The following is a 22,194-nucleotide window of genomic DNA, read 5'->3' as shown; positions in this document are numbered from 1 at the left end:
ATCAGTTACAAACTGAAATAAAATTTTAAAAGATGTTCATCAAATTCAAACATGAAAGTTTCATTAGGTCTTTGGTGCAATTAAGAGTCTTTCTGATCTATCACAAAACTGAGATGCAAGAAATATATTTATCAAGAAAAATACATAATCACTATCAATAATATTCTTCTAAGTCAAATTTACTTTTATTTCTACAACAGAAATTGTCAAAGGCAATGTTAGTGAAAAGTAGTTTTTAAATCTAAATACAGCATGACATTTATCAAATTTCAATAAAAATAATGACTTGCAATTGAGGATAAGGCATCTCAAATTGCAAGACAAGATCCACTGGTAGGTTGTGACAAGATCTTGAATGCATCTTTCCACAATTTATAAAAGTGTGATGTGGATTTAAAATCTCCATGAAGGTACACAATGGAAATTTCTTTGCAACATTTCTTTGTAATAATAAATACTTCCCCCCCCCCCCATCACAGAAGTACTTTTATGGCCCATAAAACCTCTTTTGGATAGAATGTATGGTGCTCACTTCTGATGAAAGTAAATGCACTGAAGATAAGTGAGTCATTAGAGATTCAGTTTGAAAAAGTGAGTAGCAATGTTTAAAAGTTTGGGATATCCTGAACTGTGGAAAAATATTACATGCACCCACACCCACACACAAAAAATAATAATTAAAATTATTAAAAAATTTTAAAATTATTTAGTTTTCATTATTTTAGTTGTACAGCAAATCAAGAATTAATAAATAATAATAAAGCAATTAAAATACCTAGTATAATGTAGAGAATGTGATTTGTTAGAAGCTTAAGCAAGTCATTTTTATATGTAGGTTTTTTTTTTTATATCAGATTTAAGAAATTACCTACAAACCTATTATCTACCCTATTCTTTTGTAAACTTAACTTTTGACTGAATTGGTCCTGCATCATTTGATTATTCAATAGTAAATTATTTATGTTTCAGTTAATGCACCTCTATAATTTCTCTTTAATAGCTATACGATTTAAAAAAGTTTTTATTTATTTGAATGGTTTTGAAAAGTAATTTCCTAAAGTTAAAAGCTCAAAACAGATCTATAATCAGTGGTTACACTCTACTATGATTTTATTGTTACATGTCACACAAAATAAGGATTTTAAATCAGTTTGAAAGTGCATATTATGATAAAAATCTTTTGAAATGATTGAATATATCTTAAAATGCAGTGACCAACACATAGGTATGTGAGTCAAAATCAAAGTCTTATGAAAGTTAAAAACTTATTGTTACATAAGGCACCTTACTTTTGTACAGCACACACAGTATGCTACAACTTATAAATATATTTTTTGTTATAACTTAGCAACAATAGGCACAATATTCTTCCTTCAAAATATATTTAAAAAATATAAGACACTTTAAAGGTTAGTTCCTGATGACATAATTTAATTATATGTTGTAAAACATGAAGAATTATTAAGATAGACATTAAGATACATAATATAAAAATGACCTATGTTAACAAGATAAACTTTATGTCTTATGTAAAATGTGGCTATATACATAAAATATATAAATGATTTACAATTGTAAGATAAAGATTAATATTAAAAATTAACAGATGACAAGATATTAAAGTGAGTTATTTTGTTTAAACAACGAGAGGATCAGTATCACTATCACAGTAAAAACGATTATCACTCACCAGTGAACTACTTGGTTCACTTTCTACAGTACCTAAAGATTCTAAGCTCACTGTTTCAATAGATACATTATGCTGATTATCAGAAGAGTTTGCATTCTCATGCCTCACATTTTTATGACAATTCACTTCATTAGGCAAACTTATCTCTTTCAACTCATCAGAGTCAGCAGAACAATTTTCATTTTTGCTTCTTGGTCTTTGCAACTGACATAAATCACTTACAGTAGCAGTTTCCAATGATACAGGCAAAGTATCATCAAGTAACTCAACATCTGATATTACAGGTGGATTGGATGGTCCAGATCTTTCATTATGTGCTGTGGTAGAACTAGCAATTGGTGGTCGACTTGCAGCTCTTGATTGACGAGTTCGTCTCGCTCTTCTACGGCTGCGATGTACTGGTATGCTGTAATGCAAATTCTCAACACAGAGATTACGATGAGGATCACCTTGAACAGCCACAGCATAAGATGGTGGAGGTTCGCGGAAAAAAAAATCACGGCTCATGCGTGACAGAGGAGTCTCTCTGGTTTGAGACAGCCTGTTTTCCAGCATTCGAAGTGCGTGTAGTCGGCAAGTGCAGCTGATGGCAATAACAAGCAAGAGTGCGCATATCAAAGATCCCATCAATGCTGCTGTCAGTACACTATTTCTGAGACCTAAAAGTATCAAACATATTTGTTAAAAGGATGGTACACATGCTAATGTGTTAATGGTACACATGCAATTTTTACCATTATGATACAAGCAGAAAAGATTTAATAACCAAGTATCAATGATCTGATTCCCCCCCCCACATTTTTTTTCTACATTCTTTATATCCAAATAAGCATATTTTACATTAATTTTTTTAATTACTTTCATAAAAATAACATTACATATATGTTACAAAACCATTCACAAGGCAGAAATACGACAAGCTTGAATTATGTCTCAATATATATTTCTATTCAACTTATTATTAATTATTTAACTGTTTAGTTTCCTGAACAAAGCTAACTAAATAGATTGTACTAATTATTTTGAGAATGTGTTATGATGTTGATTCAATAAAAAAATCTTGGAAGACTAGAAATCCCGATGTTAAAAGAATGAAGTTATATATATAATTCTGGTAAAGTATTAAATATTTGTGAAGCACTTACATATATTAATACAGGTAAGTTGGTTAAGTAATTAAGAAATTGGCCAAAAAGCAAAGCAAATAAATCTTTCCAACCTGAAAAGATTTCTAACGCTAGCAAAATGCAAACTACAATTTAAAATTTGAGTAAATTGTTAATTCAGCTCTTCTATCACTTTTCTGCTTCTACATTCACAAATTGTATTCACAAGCATTCTTCCCCAAAAACTAATTAAAATAACTTTTTAATTAATGCACAGTTGGAGGGAATACTTGTTTTAGTTTAGATACACCAATAATATTAGCATTCAATATAGTTTCTATAAATTTGAATTTATTCATGAAGCAGAGAATAAAAATAACATAAAAATTCCTAAATATCATATAATTAAAACTGATAAGAAAATTTTGCAAATTTTATTTTAATTTTGTAATATAAAGGAAATACACTATGAACTAATGAGAATAAGCTTTATAATCTCAAATCAAGATCAAATTATAGATTTGATATTTAACACTAAAATTACATTGTTGCAAGACTTGTGCAAACAAGCAAAAAACACCATGTTAATGAATTTCACAATATATTTAACTAAAACAAATACACACAGGACAAAACAAAAGCAGACTCGATGATTCCTTAAAATAGTCCTGTTACATTATAATCTATGCAGCTAGCTAGCCTTCTTTTTAAAATAATTTTTTATTTGGTTTTGGGAAGTAGTCTGTTAAATTGTCTTCCATTCAAATATGAAATCTTTAAGCCAAAACTTGTTTCTTATGCGCAGCACCCATCAGATCAGCCCATTTATGAGTAAATATTTTGATTTGTTTGCAAACTACCAAAATGAAGCAACAGAAACAAAAACATAAATTGAGTATTCTCAAACTTTAATAATAATAATAAAAAAGATACAAAGTGCTCATTAGTATCTTTAAATACAATTTGGAAATCTCCATAGTAGAATCCATTGGATAATGGTTTGGTGTAATAGAAGTTTTAACGTTCTCAAACAAAGAAATTTTTAAAAACAACAACTCATAACTAGTATTTTTTAATACAATTATAGTTTGACTTGTGAGCCTCTAATCACAAAGGTGGTTACCAGCAAAGCAACAGATTGTAATATATATATATATATATATATATATATATATATATATATATATAAGCATAGATAAAAAATACTTACAGTTTCTTTCATCTGATCCATCACCACAATCATCTGTACGGTCACAGGTCCATATTTCTTGAATGCAACGACCATTATCACACAGAAATCCTCCATGCTCATAATTACATAATTCAGGTACTGTAATTTTAAAAATATGTATACATTATAATTTATATAATTTAAAAATATATATGCATATATATTGTATATAAGCATTGAAAATTTCCATTAAAAAACACAATTAATAGACGGGGGAAAAAAAGCACAATCTTGAATTTATAAAAAGTAACTCAATATTATAAAAAATACAATATAAGTATCAATAATTTTATAAAATTAAAGAACATAAAACATGTTTTAAAATAAATAGATAGCAAAATATAATTATATATTAATACTGAAAAAATGAACTACAGATTTATAATATAATTCTGCATGAAAAAAGTGCATTTCCAATCTTTTAACTATGTATTCTATAAATAATAATTATTTATTAATTAATCAGCTGAAGGCTAGAAATAGGAAAAGCAGAAAATATCCACCTCACTCCAATCCCCCTATAAAAATACCAATTCAAAAAATGAGTTTCCTTGCCTGTTGTCCTTAGAAATTTTGCACAACTTGAAATCCTTTACAGTTTATTATAATATCAAATTCCATCTCAACAATCTTATAAAATGCATAGTTTAACCAGTTAACTGTTTTCATAAGTATAATCATCATGGAAAAGTACAACATTTTGCGTTATGACGAGTTTATTCAATGACAAGTATTATATTTATATATTTGATAAAGTCACCACTGCAATTTTTTGACTAATCAAAATGAAAAACATTATGTATGGTTACTAAATTTCTTTGAAATGATGATTAGACAAATATTTGCATATGACCATCTTTCTGTATTTAATAAATTCGTATGTCTAAAATAAATGTCTTCAAAATTTGTGAGTAGATCTATAAATTTAAAAATAGGCATATCTCTGCAAATTTTATTGACAAAAATGTGAATATAGGACAATATGCATATGTATAGATGAATATAAGAGTGACCCATTGACACTTTTACATAATGGAGGATTTTCATTTTTTTTTTTTTTTTTTTTTTTTTTACTATCAACCTCCATAGAAGCTAAATTGTTTTCATAGATTTATCCACCATATTTAAAGAACTTTTGTAATTGTAAGTAGAGAAATAAAAAGTTTGTTCCACTTTTTGGGGAAACTTTGTAATTTCTATCTATCTATCTATATATATATATATATATATATATATATATATATATATATATATATATATATATATATATATATTTTACATCAATTCAAGCCTCCAATATATTATAAAAATACTCCTAAACAACTGCATTCATAGTAAAAAAGTAATTATGCAGAAATAAGGAATATTTTACACTCATGTTGATTTACACTCATCATAATGTTTGAAGAAAGTAGAGAAAGGAGAAGGATTAAAAAAATAAAATGAATTTCAGTGAGTTGCACACTGCATTAAATACTTAAATTTAACAGAAATTTAATTTACGTTCTATTGTAAAATTTGCAACTTAGCATTTATCACACTTTCCAATCTTTAGTTTATGGGAGCAAATTGAATTGGTAACAGTTTTTGATTGATTTTTATAATTTAATGTGATTACCTTTGAAAAGGTTATAAAATCATTTTTAAAATCTGAGATCAATTTATGAAACCAATTACCAACAAATGTCTATATTTGTTTATAACAAATGCAAAATTTAACAAAAAAATTGCAAATAAACAATATAGAAAAATAATGAGTATTAATATCAAACTATATAGAACAAAATTAAAATAAGGTGATAGACTTACATATTTATTTAAAATAAGCAAATAAGAATTTCATTATAATTCAATTAGTAATTAAAATATTTGGTTTCAAAAAATCGAATTCAAAAATAAGAATATATATATTATATCCAAAAGTAGGGCAAGGGCACTTTATTGGTAATAGAAACATACCATTAAAAACATTTTTATTACTTCTTAATTAAATTTGGAATTTTTATACAAACAGGTTTTTTTTTAAAGCATAAGTATGCATATAAAAAATACTGAAACAGAATTTTGCTTTGATTCGTATACTCACAAAATACATTTATTTAGCTAAAATAAGATAAATAACAAGAAGATTAGTAATCATATACAAGTGTTATCATACCACAATTTCTTTCATCTGAAGCATCTTCACACTGAGTAACACCATTGCACCTCTGTTTCATTGAATAACAACCACGTCGTGATTCGCATATTATTTTTCCAGGGCATAAAACAGAACAATCAACCTCATCTTCACCATTCTCACAATCAAAAATTCTGTAATAAATACATTTTTATTTTAAAAAGAAAAAGATCAACTCAGAATATAATAAAAATTGAAAAGTCAAAATGTATTAAGTTCTAAAAGGACCAAAAGGCATACTTGTCGCATCTTTGTGTCAGTGGATCATAGCACTTGGTGGAATTAACTCCACATCGTGTGAGATTATAAGAGCAGAATCCACAATCAATTTCATCACTAAAATCTTGACAGTCAACAACACCATCACAGTGTTTAGAGGCATCATAACAATGAAACTGCGTACGACAGGATCGACCTGATGAGCAGCGATCTGTAAGAACAATTAATTTTTACAATTGAAATATAAGAAAAAGGAAAAGACAAAAATACAAATTAATGAAAGCTGAAAAAATGTTTAGAGGAAAAGAAAGCAAAAAACTGAATATTTTTTTTAGCAATACCATAGTAATAAATAAGGATTCAATAAATAAAGACAGGAATAAATAATAAAAAAGACAAAGATAAAGATAAAATAATAAAAAAAATTAAACAAATTTCAATTTATAATGAATAATCACTAAACCCATATTATATATATATATAATCATCAGTTTGTTTTGAAACCGTTGACATGCTTTTATTTTGCCTTGTAAATACATTTACAATTCAATAATGGGATGTAATAATTTTGGGCAAACTATCCAGCTATTTGATTAAGTATCTTTAGAATATTTAACATAAGTAAAAACCCTCTCCATAGAGTTTTAAGGATTAGTTTTGATAAGTAACAAAATTGCAAAATGAAAGCTTGATCTATAGATAATAAAAATAAAATCTAATAAATAATAAAGATCTAATAAAAGAAAGATATAAATTTTTAAATATTTTTTTCATGCATGAAAGACACCAAAGAGTCAAGAAAATTGTAAAAGTGAGAGAGATTTCATCAAAAGAAGAGAATAAATAATTTTATGATACACTCATATATTAAGATGAACATCATATTTACAGTGTGAAGATTTTTCTTTGTTTAAGAAACTAAGTATTTAATTGTTGCGAGCATAACTTAAATCCAACATTTAAAAAGATGCTCTTGAATGATTCAAGAAACAGTTTTTAATTTTTATTGTTAATCAGTATATAGCATTACATACATAAAAAGACAGTTCATACATAATATCTAATCAATCTGATATATGAAATAATCTGGCAAAATTATCCTTTTATAGAACAAATAATTTCTAAATGTAATATAAAAAAACTATCAACAAGATTTTAAATCATTTTTATATGAAATAAATACTAGTTTGATCTAAATTAACACCTAATATTGCATAAGATATAATAAAGATAGACATACTGGAACAATAGAGCTCATCTGATCCATCTTCACAATCTGAAAACCCATTACATCTCAATACTGAAGGCACACATTTACTGTTAAGACATTTGATTTCATTGCTTTTGCATCTAATAGAGGAACCTGGAACTGGAAAATAAAACATCTGAGCTATGTGTGAATAATCATATGATAAATAAAGGTTTTGGCTAAAGATATACAAAAATGTCTTCTAATACAAAATCAAATATGAACTTCAATTACTCCAATTTTTCCTTCCAATTTTTATGTAGGTTAAAGAATTTTAACACAAGTAAAGGCAGCCATTACAATAATAAATCACATGCAACTTAGCAGCATTTTAGGCATTAATAGATATAGAATCAGAAAAGTAAGCTCTACTGCCTTGCCACTTTTATCGTCAAACATAATCCTGTTGAATAATTTTGCTTGAGGTTTGATGAAAATGTTTATATACCTGCAAAATCTTCACAATATGGTTCAATTGAAGTCATGTAAATTGTCACTTGTATAGGTCCTCTTGATGCCACTAAGATTGAATTTCACTAACAGGTAAATCAACTTCAAAGGTTTCTCTCTTCAACTCATTAATACGCAAAATTTAATGACATAGTATGGTCATTTCACAAAATATGTTCAAAAATCGCTGAACCTTTTTTATTCATGATTTTTGAAATAAATGCAATTGTTTATTTACTATTTTTTTTTTTTAATTTTATACTTGGATTTTCTTATTCAAATTAGACAGGAAAATTTCAAATGTAGGGATTTAAGAAATATATCAAATAATTTAAATGAAAAAATGTGCATGTTATAAATGATTCATGCTAATATCTTAAAAATGCAAGAGAAAATAGTTTTGAAAAGTAATCAGGATTTTTTTTTCTCAAAAATTTAAATAATGATTTTGCGTTTTATAAATTTTGAATCGTGTTATATAAAATCTTACACTGTTGTCTTTACATTGCAACTAAATTTTTTCTCCGAATTCTTTTTCCATTTGCATTCCTCTTAGTAGAAGACACCATTATATCTTCCGGCAGAATTTGCTTTCTTTTCTCCATATGCAGTATAATTTCCAAGAAATGGCATTCAAATAAAATAAAAATTCAAGGTATTTCATTTGCTGGATGACCTTGTTTAGAAAAAGGCGATAAATGATATTAGTGACTTATGATACTATTTTAATGACCAAATCCTGTTTAGATTTCACTTTTTACCATCTTTTCTTTTATATATTTGAAAAAAACTTGATCTACAAGGCACAAGAATGTTTTCTGAAATATTTTATTACCAGTTTTCTTATTTTATAATTAAAAAGGTATTGAGTCATAATAATCACACTATATATTTCTTTGCTGTAGTCAACTACAACCTTTGGTTTTGCTTACAATTTTTTTAAAACTGTATCTCGTTATTTTTACAATATCAGATGAAAACATTGTTACTTCTCTTTTGTCCTCCTATTTCAAAATAAAGGTTATTCTACATCAAAAGATTATTCTTTGACATATCTTTTCTTATTTTTGAGGAAAGTAAATCCTTTTACTTAGTCTAACAGTTACAATCACATGTGTTAAATACTCAAAACAATGTCTGATTCAAGTAATTCTGATGATGTATAATGATTATCTAAAATGATGCACTGTTTCAATAATGGCATTATCAAAATCATGACAATCTGTGTAGGTAGAGTTTTGAATGAATTTACATTGTAATAAACCACCTTTGCCAATATTGCTCTAATAATAATAAGAGAATATATTTATGTATATCTATCTGCCTATGTGTTGATGCTCTACAAGCCAGACTGTCTGATTCAGAGGTTCATACTTAGCACATAAATATTCTAGAGTGTGGAATAAGCTTCGGGGAGCAATTAATTTGAAATTTGATTAAAATTTTAATTCATTTATAATTGCACAACATTTTGGTATTTTTCATTGATAATTGCCAAATATATTATTATACAAAAATTATCTTTATACTATCTTAAAATTCAAAAAACTATTTTTCAAGATTACCAACTAAATTGCTATAAATTAGTACTCTAGATTTAATTAATTTTCAAAGATCTTTTAAAAACATTTTAGGACAACATCTTAATTGTTGAATTGTTGTAAATTAACTTAAATTACTTTCATTGTTGCTGCAAATATTTCACCTTTTTTTAAAAATTCCAGAATGAAATATTTATACATAAATATATATGATGATCAATAAATAATGATTTATAAATGACTTATTTTTTTATATTGAATAAATTTCTGTTTAAAGTATGATTTAATACAATTCTAAATACTGAGGCAATTACAGATACTGTTTAAGTTCCGAGGTAAATCAATGATAAAATTCTTTGAAGTTTGCAAAGCAAACAATTGTGCTTTTAGCTTAAGTTTTAGATCCTTATTGTAATATACGTTTATTTTTTTTAACTAAATTGGAGAAATTTTTATTGAATAATCTTTTGATATTATATAATGCTTATAAAACTTCAAAGCTGAATGGTTCTTCTTTCTGTTCTTATATTTTCTACAAATGTGCCCCAGTTCCGCAAGTATGTTAGTGGATTAATTAAAATTTAATCACTTCCCCTTTAAAATTAAATTTCAAATTTTAGGTGAAACGGAAAATTAGAAAAATGTATAAGCATAAGAACATAGTTGTATAAGATTTCTAAAATAAGATCAGTTATACGAACATTGAATTTAAAAATACTTCACTGATGAAGACAAAGTCAAAGTTATAATTGTCAAGATGGTCAGGAAATAGTGCCGACTCCAACATTTGTAGTGCTATTTGATAATACTTATGAAAATAAGGCATTCATCAAATACAAGACAATTAATTGAAAAAATTATTACCTCATGGCCTCACTTAATACAGAAAGAAGAGCTGCAAGTATTGGCAGGGTCAACAGAATACTACCATCTTCATAAATAAGTGATATTCAATCAATCAATTTCCATCATATTTTCACTTTAAGTAATGTCATTTCATTATATCCCTTGTAATGAAATAATCCCCCCCCCTTTTGTTAAATGCAATTTAAAGTCATGGCTTTTTTATATGCATTCAAATCTGGCAAACATTTAAATTTCAAGAAGTATCTGAAATGTTGCGCATTCTGTAGTTTATATATGAACAAAGGTTCTCGCTGATGTTTTATAGTCATGGAACTTCTATTCTTATTACAGATGTGTAGTCATTTGCCAAAATATATTACACATTATTGCTCAACACATTAATTAATCTCTTTTAGAATTACATTTCTTATTTTATCATTTATAAAATGTTTATAATATAACAAAATGCCTAAGAATATTTGAAACAAAATACTGACTATAGACAATAACTTTAATTGAAAATATAGAAAAAGTGCATTCAGTATATTTCATTTCAGTGACTAGCACATAAAAGTTGTTTGCAATCATTATTTCTGTTTTAGATTCTTAGATTCTAAATCAAAAGCATCTAAAAAAAACAGGTTTTAAATCTCTTTTTAATTCTTTGAGACCTAAATCCTCTTGTGCACTTTTGTTTTACAAAAATTAGAAATAAAAATATGGAGTGTTGACAGTGAAATCTATTCATAGTATATAATAACTGTTAACACATTATTAGCTTGTAATCAGCGAAACAATTTCAAAAGAGAAAAATTATACATGACAAAATTAGTAGGAGTTTAAGGCCTTTAAGAGATATGAGTGGTATGATTGAGGACATAATATAACTGAAATTCATAATTAATCATGTGCAGTTCTCTCCATATGTCAGCATTTTTTAAATTACATTAAAATAGATAACTGTATGCATAAAAATAGGTGGAGATAATCTAACAGTTCCATTCTAAATTATATGTTTTGTTTCAGTTTAATTCCTTTCTGCTTTGTAGAAAGATTAAGCATGGTTATATGCTTTACCTTTATGTAAAGCAAAAAAGAAAGAAGAGAAAAAAAAAAAAAAAACAAGCAAACTTTACAAGAATACATTCAAAAGATCTGAAGAAGAACTTAACACTTTCAAATTGAAAAAATCACCTTTTATGATTCACACTCTTAACTGAAATATATGGTAAATTCATCTTTTGATTTAAAAAAAATTAAAAATACAAATTATAAATGGGCTACATAATAAAAGGGTGAATTACAGTATAGCATTTTAAAATTCTTAACTACTTATAATTAATTAATAAATTAACAAAAGAGAAAATCCACAAAAATATAACAATAAAATAATTTGATAAAATATATGATTTGGAACAGGGAAGAGGGGGGAACCTGAAATACATCACAGATAGACTCCTCTATAGGATCTAGACTAGTCTTGCAATCAATTTGAAGGTTAACATCAAATATTTCACAACATGATCACAAACAAATGATAAAAAGTACTTACTGATTTTGTAATGGAACTGAAACCCACGGCCACCTTTTTTCACTTCTGATATGTGAAATTTCACCCATACTTTATTGCTATTAGATAAAATATTGCGATAATGTTGGAACTCATTTCCACAAAATATTTTTTCCGTTCCATTTCTCAGTGGCGAAATTTTCAACCAATTTGAAAGGCAACAGGGGTGAGAATCACAGCAACAGCTCTCTTCAATATCAATATGATCGAATCTAAAAAGACAATCATTATCAAATTTCAAATTTTGTTATCATAGAAATTTAATAAATGATGCATGCAGAACTTATAGAATTCCAATTCCATTTGTTACCAAGACTCTTACAACTCGTTATAGTTAAATTCTCAATGTGAAGAATTCAACTGCAGTAATGAGACATTGGTGCTGTACCATTCACGAATGAGTCACAATATCATGAATATATTAAATAATTTTCTGTAATACAGTGGGTCATCAGACAATTACCAACAGATGTCATGGAACATGGATGAACAATATATATATATAAACATGGAAAAGTGTATTTATTACAAAGATTTTATGATCATCAACAATTTAGATAGAAAAGAAATCTATTTTGTTTAAGGAACTTACAATACTATAATCAGTGCATAATACTACTACTAATTAGGAAGGAAAAGTAATTATTTTATTTATTACTATGACAAACCTTTTCCAGCTCTTAAATTTTTTCCCGATTTTCAAGAAATTATAGAAACAATTATGTGATAGAAAAAGAAAATTGTGGTAATTTTTTAACAATAAATTAGAATAAAAGAAAAAAATCATGCGATGATAGTAACTTAAGTACTTTAAGTAAGTAATGATAAGTAAGTTAAGTAAGTAATGATAGTACTTTAAGGCATAGTGAAAATCAATTTCAGACAAGAAAAAAATGCTATTTATTAATTTTCAAAAATAATCGTGCTAGTGTACAATGTGTGTGTGTGTATGTGTATATGTATATATATATATACTAGCTTTTACCCGTGACATTGCACGCACGGAAATAGATTGGAATTTATAGCATGAATGGCTTTATCTTTTGTTACTCCTGCACATGCATGAATTTCCAACGCCAATTGGGGCAACACAAATGTATGGATTTTCTACGCCAGTTGGGGTAACGCAATATAGATTATAAATTTTTAATTTCCTTTATTCTGTTTTATTTTAATTCAAAAGTACTTCAGAATAAATCCGAAAAATCGATTAATTAACAATGTCTAATTTTAAATGCATCGAACACTAAGAAAATAAATAGAATCGTTTGAAATATTTGGTCGAAAACACGTTAAGCCTAACCTGATTAGCAGGAGAAAAAAAAAACTGAAGCCTTATTCATTTTTGGCGGAATTTGGCCTCAGATTTTTGGCGGGAAATTTAGTTTTTAATTAAATAAAATATTTAACCACTCAATTAACTGGAATAAATAATAGTCTATGTCCTATTCTAGACTATAATCTATCTCTATGCTAAATTTCATCTAATTCCGTTCAGCCGTTCTGATGTGATTGACTAACAAGCATCCATCCATCTATCCTTCCAAACTTTCACATTTATAATAGTAGTATATATATACATATATTTGGCTTTAGAAATACATGAAACTTTTATGACTATCTATACTTATAATAAAGCTCAATGTGTGTGTGTGTGTTGGCGCTCTACAGGCCAGACCGTTTGACATACAGCTACCAAATTTGGTACATGTATACCTTGGAGGTTGGGAATGTGCACCTGGGGTTTCTTTTTTCGAATTTTTAATTAGAATTTTAATTATTAATTAAAAACTAACTTTCCCGCCAAAAAAATCTTCCATTTTCCCCACCGCCAACTTTTTCGCCAAAAAAATCTTCCATTATCCCCAGCGCCAAACGAGAAAGGCTTCAGTTTTTTTTTCTCCCAACAGTAATGAGGCTAGGGTTAAAATTCTTCGGTGGATTATTTCAATCGGTTCTGTTTATTTTCTTAATGTTTGGTGCATTTAAAATTAAACATTGTTAATGAATCGATCTTTCAGATTCATTCTGAAGTACTTTTGAATTAAAATAAAACAGAAAAAAGGAAATTAAAAATTTCTAATCCGCATAGCGTTACCCCAACTGGCGTAGAAAAAAAATCACGTATTTGCGTTACGTAACCGGCGAAGAAAATTCACGCATGCGCATTCTGTTCTGATTGTTGCCATGACAACGTTATCAATGGATGATTTAAATTATTTTTGGGTTAGTTGCATGCTTTTGTAAGTAAATTGTATTTATGTTAGTTATATATATTTTGTATATGCTTATAGTTTTAAGTACATCGTTTTTTAAGTAGTTTTTTTAAAACCTGTTTTCAACTGTTTATTTTAAACGATTCGTTTTATTTTCTTAGTGTTTGATGCATTTAAATTTAAACATTGTTAATGAATCGATCTGCTCATAATGAATCTAAGAAAATTTTGTTGACAAACTCTTGAGATATTACATAAATTAAAAAAGATATTCTTTAGTGCCCATAAAGTTTAAACGCTGAGTGACTCTATTTTCAGTAATCAGATTATAAAAAAAATGCTTTGTTTCAGTAAAAAATATTATTACATTAATTGAAGATAAATTCTTTCCACTTTAATTTAAAGCATAAATTCTACCGTTTTCAACCGTTTATTTTAAACGATTCATTTTATTTTCTTAGTGTTTGATGCATTTATATTTAAACATTGTTAATTAATCGATCTGCTCATAATGAATCTAAGAAAATTTTGTTGACCAACTCTTGAGATATTACATAAATTTAAAAAGATATTCTTTGGTGCCCATAAAGTTTAAACGCTGAGTGACTCTATTTTCAGTAATCAGATTATAAAAAAATGCTTTGTTTCAGTAAAAAATATTATTATATTAATTGAAGATGAATTTAATAAATTCTACGGGTGCTAACAGAAAATGAGAGAGATACATATTACGTTATGACTGAAGGCCTTTATAATATTATGAATGAATTATATGATAATCAAAATTTGAAGTTTTAAAATATTTTGATGAAGAAGCTATTAAAGTAGAAATTGCATAAAATATTTAATTATTAAAATTTTAACGAACATTAAGATTGGCGAACCGGCTGGTCGCCAAAGGCGGCTAGTATATACATAAAAGGATGTTTCATTTTTCCTGATAGCATTATTCTATATGCCATCTGGGCTGCACAAGTGAACATACATACATAGGTTCAATTATGACTTAATGGCAAGATATTTGTTTCAATTTTTTTTGTACGACTTAAAATAATTGCATAGCTCTAAATCAAGAACAGCAGACATAATAAAAGATTTACACAATATAAAACACAGTTTTCAAGCTATAATAAACAGATGAAATTTTCTATCTAGATGCAATCTTAAAAATTTTGAAACATTGACAGTTTAAGAAATCAATAAATTAACATAATGCATATAAGTATTTGATTTTTCAGAAACGTAACACAAATATTTTAAATTTGGTTATTTAAAATATTTGAAACATAATAGTTAATTAGCTTTTATATAAATATAATTAGTTTTTATATAAATTCTGCATATTTTTGTTATTTCTAATATTCAACTGAATGGCATCAATCTATAAAACTACAATTTAATCCTTGAAGTCCATAAAAAAATCCATTTTATAAACACAAAAAATGTTTTAACAGAAATATCAAGATGTTTTTACAAACTAATTTCAATTATAAATTTCCTGAACTACATTATTTTATTTATAACAAATAATTACAATAGAGAGCATATTTAAATTTTTCGAAAAATTTTTTGTTTTCCTCCCTTAAAGAAGCAAGGCTGTGACAGCAAATTATAAAAAAGGAAAATTTGTCAAAAATTCGATAAAAATATAACTGACAAAAATAATTTTCAAATATATTTTTATCAGTGTGCTAAGAGAAAGATTTTTTTTAAATTATTCTTTACTTTATAGTTTTTTTTATAACTTTTATTATTACATCTCTTATGGAATCTTGAAAGCAATTCATTGCAAATTTTAATGCAAGCAGGCACTACTAATATAGAAGCAATATTTAATTAAGATAATCAGTTAAAATATTTATAAAAATAACGCAACAGTCCATATAAAAAGTAGTCTGCTGCCCTCAAAAACACACAAGAGTAAAAAATTTCAAAAATCCATCATATGAGAAATATTAAAAATATTTATTTCTACTTACGTTATACTAATAACATCTCCAACATTTCCTTGTATATGCCAACCACAAGATAAATGACTAGGATAATAATCAGGATAAAAAGGACTGGAAATGATTCCTTCAGGCTCTGTTACTACCAAATTCGGACAATCTATTAAAATAAATAAATATATTGGATAATTTGATTAGGTAAGAAAGAAAAAAAAACTAGATAAAAAAATCTATGAGATGATTTATATTAAATTGTTTGATATTAAACACAAAGACTCCTTAAAAGACTTTTAAAATATTAATTTTGCAATTATTCTGAAAAATAAATTGGATAACATGTCTAAATTATAGAAAAATTCAAATTATTTATACTGAAAATCTATATGGTAATTAAAAAAATCTTCCATTTTATTAATTCTTTGGTCTTTGATAAATCAGAACACAAGAAAGAAAGAAAAAAAAACCTGTGAAGTTTTATCATGTTCCTACAAAAGCACTTTATTTCCTTTCCTTTTTCACTGACACAAATTCATTCATATTTCGTGTAATATGGAAAAATTACATTGTTATAGCAATTTCCTTTTATTTACTACATATTAAAAGAAATCAGACTTGTCTAAAACCAAAATATACATTAGCCAATTTCCATTCCAGTAGTATCACAAAATCCCATCTATGTCAGGCTCAGGTGATAAAATCTTTATCCTTTAATTACAGAAAATTTATTTAAAAAAATAACCAGTTCAAAGAAGACAAAATACATTTGCAGATATTTTATTATTATTTTTTAATCATAGAGAACATTTTCACTGTTTTCTCAACCCATCAAATTTTATTGAATCTGAATAAACAACCAAACAAGTAGCATAACTTTTGCCATACTTAAATCCTAGAAGTGTTTGGTTACCAGTAAAAACTTTCAAATGAATGGGAAAACTGATTAATATTTCAATATGCCTATTTTATCATGCCCAATTTAAGAAAGTTTTAAAGAGAAAATAATAGTATAATCACTATATTTCTTTTCTCGCATATATGTATTTATGAAAACAGTTAAAAATAGTAGATAATGTAATTTCAAAGATTTCATTAACAGGTATGTTATGAACATGTTTGGTCAATTTCGTTATATTGGGTTTTGGTGTTAAGTAATTTTACATTTGTACAGTAAAGTGATTTGCAAAGTTAAGCCTTTGAGTATTATAGACCATCTCGTCGGTATTCCTTAATGCATTCTTTGAGTTTTATCAGAGAAGTTTTATAAATAATTTCATATGCAACAAATTTATAATTTTTTCCTTCTATAAAATGCTTGGTTGTAAAAATGTTGGAATATGAAATAAAAGAGTATCTAAGCAAATGATATAGAAAGTTTTAAAATGTCTGTGCAACTACTGGATATACTGAAAGGAAATATAAAGAAAAAAATCAGATGAATGCAAGTCTGTCACAACAATTTATTAAATGGTTAAGAAAAGAAATGCCAGAGAATAGAAGTGCAGAAGTTCACAATTTCACAGACTGATCATATAACACTACACTTGATATCTAGTCCTTCAACAAACAGTAATTTTCTGAAACGCAAAAACTAGAAACCATTTCAAAAAGAAAAACTTGGCACTTTGCAAGATATTATAGTTGCTCCATAATAATTCAAAAGAGAATAAATTGCACAAAATGCTTTCTCAAAATAAATTAATATATTCTTTTGTTACATATGATTCTGATCAAGGCAATAATATTAATTTTAGCACCATGTGATTCAGGGCAAACATTTATAATTGAGTTTATATTCCATTAATCAAAATGCAAAATTTTGTTTTAATTGCAAACTTTCAGGATACAAATCGCATAATCTTTCAGATTCACAAAATGGATATCATGATTAAAGGTAACTTCATCCCATTATCATTGAACATAAAATTCTCCAAGATAAAAAAATTTGTAAGGAAAATAAGAAAAAAGGGAAAAGAATCTAAAATCAAGAAAAGTTATTAATGATTATGTAGTTAATTTAATTTACAAGGAAAAAAGTGATATGACATATTCAAAATAATAATGAATGTTACCGCATCCAAAATAATATTATTCTTAGAGGTTCAAATGAAATTCTGGAGATTCAAATTCTGGCATTATTTAAATTTTGAATTTGCTGATGATTAAAGTACTACTTCAAAACAAAATATAATATTAAAAAATTCAGTTTATTTCTTACTTATGATCAATTGTAGGAAAGGAAGAAATTTTCTGTATTGTTGAAAATATTATGATAATGCAATTAGCTGAATGAAAGCTAAAATAAATGTACTGAAAATAAATATTATTGTAAACTTCTTGTATTTATTTTATTATTTTCCAAACATAATTAAGGGCTTAAATACAAATTCTTACACAGGATAAAAGAATGGCTAGTTATGGCACAGATGGAGAAAGTATAAGAAATAAATCTCAATTTTAAAAAACATTCTCAAATAAATATGAAAAAAATTATAATTGGAATTTAAAACAAAGATGACAGACTCTGCTTTGATTAAAGTTTTTGATTTGTTTAAATGCATTATTCATTTCTGTTTTTTTTTTTATCTGAAACCAATTATAAGTACAAAAATTAAATTTCAATAAATCTACATATTATAACTTTTTCTTATTTTATATATTATTATTTTTCATTCCATTTGTATGAATTGTAGAAATTATGTTTTATCAATCTTTATCCATAAAACATAGACAAGAGAAGTTTAAAAATCGTTACAATCTCAATTAATTTTAATAATACCATCTATATTTTATGCTATTGAAGTAAAATTAATGAACAACAAATAATAAAGAAACATAAAAAAATTCAACACTCCATAGTCACATAAAAAAATCTCAACCTTTAATAGGAAATTTGACTAATATATAAAAAAAATGTTAAAATAGGAAAGTTCTTATATCAATATTAAATTTAATTAATATATAATTCATAAGAAGCATTATTAACACAATGAAATAGAATATTCAACCATGAATAACACAAGAATTTTAAAAAAATATTTGACGACAAACACAAAAACAAAATTATAATATTAAAACATGTTTTAAACAGTAATTTTATTGAGCTATATAACCTAGAATTAAAAGATATATATTATACTGAAAGTATTCTTACCAAATGTTGATGGATTTTTATGAAGATAAGAAAATTTTGACTCAGATAAACTATATACATTTGCAAAACACCATGAAAATATAACTGTAATAAAATAAAATAAAAATCTTTTTTTAAAAAATGCACAAAAACATATTTGCATCAAGTATTATAAGATCTTATAAAATGCATTATTTTCCATTTATATGGCAAGAATTGTATTTCATCAGATACATAAATAACACATCATATAACTTCTCCAAAATATTTAGGAAATGATATAGGAAATATTTTAGGTCTAGCACTAAAAAAGATTTATTTATTTCTGACATATTAAGCACTTTCTACAAATGTGATTGAACATTTCCAAAGTAATTACTTTTCTCTCAATATATATAACATATTAAAATAATTAAGCTGGGCTAAAAAGAATTATACTAAAAAGCTAACAATAATTTCTTCCCTTCATTCAAATACATAGGAATCCATAGAAACATATTTTCTATTAGCACGTAGATAAACACTGTGTTTAAGATATGTTTTAATGTTTTAAAAATAATCACTTTTAATGAGCTAATTAATGAAAAATTAAGCAAAATGTTTGCATTCTTCTTTAATAAATTCCAAAACTATTATGTGATAATAATTTTTATACAATTTCAAAAAAATATCTTTTTTGATAATATCAATGTAATTTATCTCATTTTATCAACCTTTTAAAAATATTTTTTGATACGATTTTCAACAACACTTTTCAATGATGTAATGAAATTAAATCCAATTTCGTTTTAAAACCTATGGTCAAAAAAGCTTTTTTTTTTTTTTTTAATAATGCATTTATTTTATGGACTTGCTATCATATTTTCACTTGCCTGCAAAATTTTCTAAATAAGTTTTTTCAGTTAAGCTCATTTTATGTATCTTTATCTTATTAGCAAAAAATTTTAATTTTAACTTTGCAATTATTATCAGAATAATATGATTAAGTTGGAAAAAAATGGAATTACAAAAATTTTAAAATGTCATCTTTGCAACAGAAAATAATGAGCATATATGGTATACTGTTGATATTGATATGCATGATTTTTCCTATGAGGCATAGTATTTTAAAATAACACATTAACTTATTTTTTATTTATTTAACTTAGATGTATATTGATGATGTATTGTTTTCAACATTATAGCAAAGAAATCAATGATTTTTTTTTCTTTCTTTCTATTCTTTACAAAATTTAAACTGAATTTGAAACTTCAATGAAATAAATGTGTTAATTTTTTTCTTGGCACTACTTTTTGGAAATTGAGTTTCATCTTCAAATTATTTTACTTTGCTTTCCAAAACACCTTTATTCTGTCATGAAATATAAATAATGTAGTTGCTTTCTCCTCAAAATTTTGAATTTTTTTTGTTGTAAAATCTGGCAATACATTGATATGCAATTCAAAAAATGTATTGTTATTAAATTACTTTTTATGCCAAATTTTTGCTTAAAAATATGTAAAATATTTTAGCACAAATTTTAATTTAGTTTATTAATCTTATATAATAAATGAAAAATGTTAAACAGATATGCTTTTATATTATTAAAATAAAGGATAGCTAATAGTTTGAATAAACAAGTTTGTTGCCCATGATGACTAGTTACACAAGATTGTAAAAATCTCCCCTTCTAAAAATATAGAATCTTGCAGTATTTCAGTTTCATCTATTTTCAGAAATTTTGCGGGCCATAAAAATATTTTTTTATTCAATATCAATAACAAAAACACATTGCAATTAATCGATACAAATTTTAGAAGTATATAAACAAAAACATCAAAAATGAACAAACATCAATTATTAATACAGATCAATTTTAAAAGCAATAAACAAAATTAAGATAGAATGGTATTATAAGGGCATAAAAACAATAAACAAAATGCAATATTTACCCTTGTATGCTAAAAGATGAAGAAAATTTTCATCTTAATTTTAAGATAAAAGTAAAATCTGAGATTTTTCATCCACAGAATCATAAACAGAATATTTTTTAAAAATTTTCAATTCATAACAATGAATTGAAAAACCACTAATCAATAATATTTATCCTGTATACCTTAACTAATAAAAAAAAATCCAGAATATTTACCTTTTGTAAATAATAGTAACTCCATGTACCTCAAAATTTCAATCAAAACTTAAAAAATAATTATACCTATAAAAGGGGAAAGATATTTGTATCATTTAGAATGGCATAAATTTTATTACTGAGTTTTCATGCTGTCGAGATAAACTACAAAAACAAATATTTCATGATTTTAAACAAATGAGCAATAAACAAAATTACCACGGCATTTAGCAAATACTGCAAGGAGAATCTCAACTAGTTATAATTTAAAAGTATTTTGACAATAATTTGGTCAAATTATGCAAGGGTTGCAGCATTGACATGAATAATTTATTAAAAAAAATAGTGTTCGATATCAAAACAACAAATCATATTATAAAATAAAATTCATAAAAGTTTATATTCTCTTAACAGTATAATAGTATACTCTATAAAATATTTAAATTTTCCCCTGCCCTAAATTTGAAATAAAAAACATAAACACGTACATAATGAAGAAATTTCGTATTCATAAACATAGAAATGCAAAAACACTGTCATCAAGAACAATTTCAATATTTTTTTATTCTATGCCAGCTTGTAAATATTGTCAAAAGGTGGCGCTAAAACTTTTGTCGTAATATTAAGACAGATGTAGACTTTCTGATTTAAAAAGCATTATAAAATGTAATAAAATGCATATTATTTCTTTCGTAATTTTTAAAAGGATT

General features: G+C 25.7%; 1 protein-coding gene across 2 annotated transcripts; it reads right to left on the bottom strand.

Annotated features, from left to right (window-relative positions):
• Positions 1-468: 468 nt before the first annotated feature.
• Positions 469-22,024, bottom strand: LOC129973014 (low-density lipoprotein receptor-related protein 12-like). 2 transcript variants are annotated; one of them, XM_056087361.1, is made up of 10 exons: positions 21,973-22,024; positions 21,506-21,571; positions 19,398-19,481; positions 16,277-16,406; positions 12,064-12,293; positions 7,666-7,794; positions 6,447-6,636; positions 6,186-6,340; positions 4,007-4,126; positions 469-2,349 (listed from the first exon to the last, which is right to left on the bottom strand). In XM_056087361.1, the coding sequence occupies exons 2-10, from the start codon at positions 21,528-21,530 to the stop codon at positions 1,637-1,639; spliced, it is 1,776 nt and encodes a 591-aa protein (XP_055943336.1). In that variant the 5' UTR covers positions 21,531-21,571; positions 21,973-22,024; the 3' UTR covers positions 469-1,636. The 2 variants fall into 2 exon arrangements, with proteins under 2 accessions (XP_055943336.1, XP_055943335.1); XM_056087360.1 differs by lacking the exon at positions 21,973-22,024 and adding an exon at positions 21,704-21,934.
• Positions 22,025-22,194: the final 170 nt, after the last annotated feature.

The sequence above is a fragment of the Argiope bruennichi genome, chromosome 6 (assembly GCF_947563725.1).
Source record: "Argiope bruennichi chromosome 6, qqArgBrue1.1, whole genome shotgun sequence".
NCBI classification, from domain to species: domain Eukaryota; kingdom Metazoa; phylum Arthropoda; class Arachnida; order Araneae; family Araneidae; genus Argiope; species Argiope bruennichi.
Note: the sequence above shows the minus strand (reverse complement) of the source record. Positions and strands in the feature narration are given on the sequence as shown.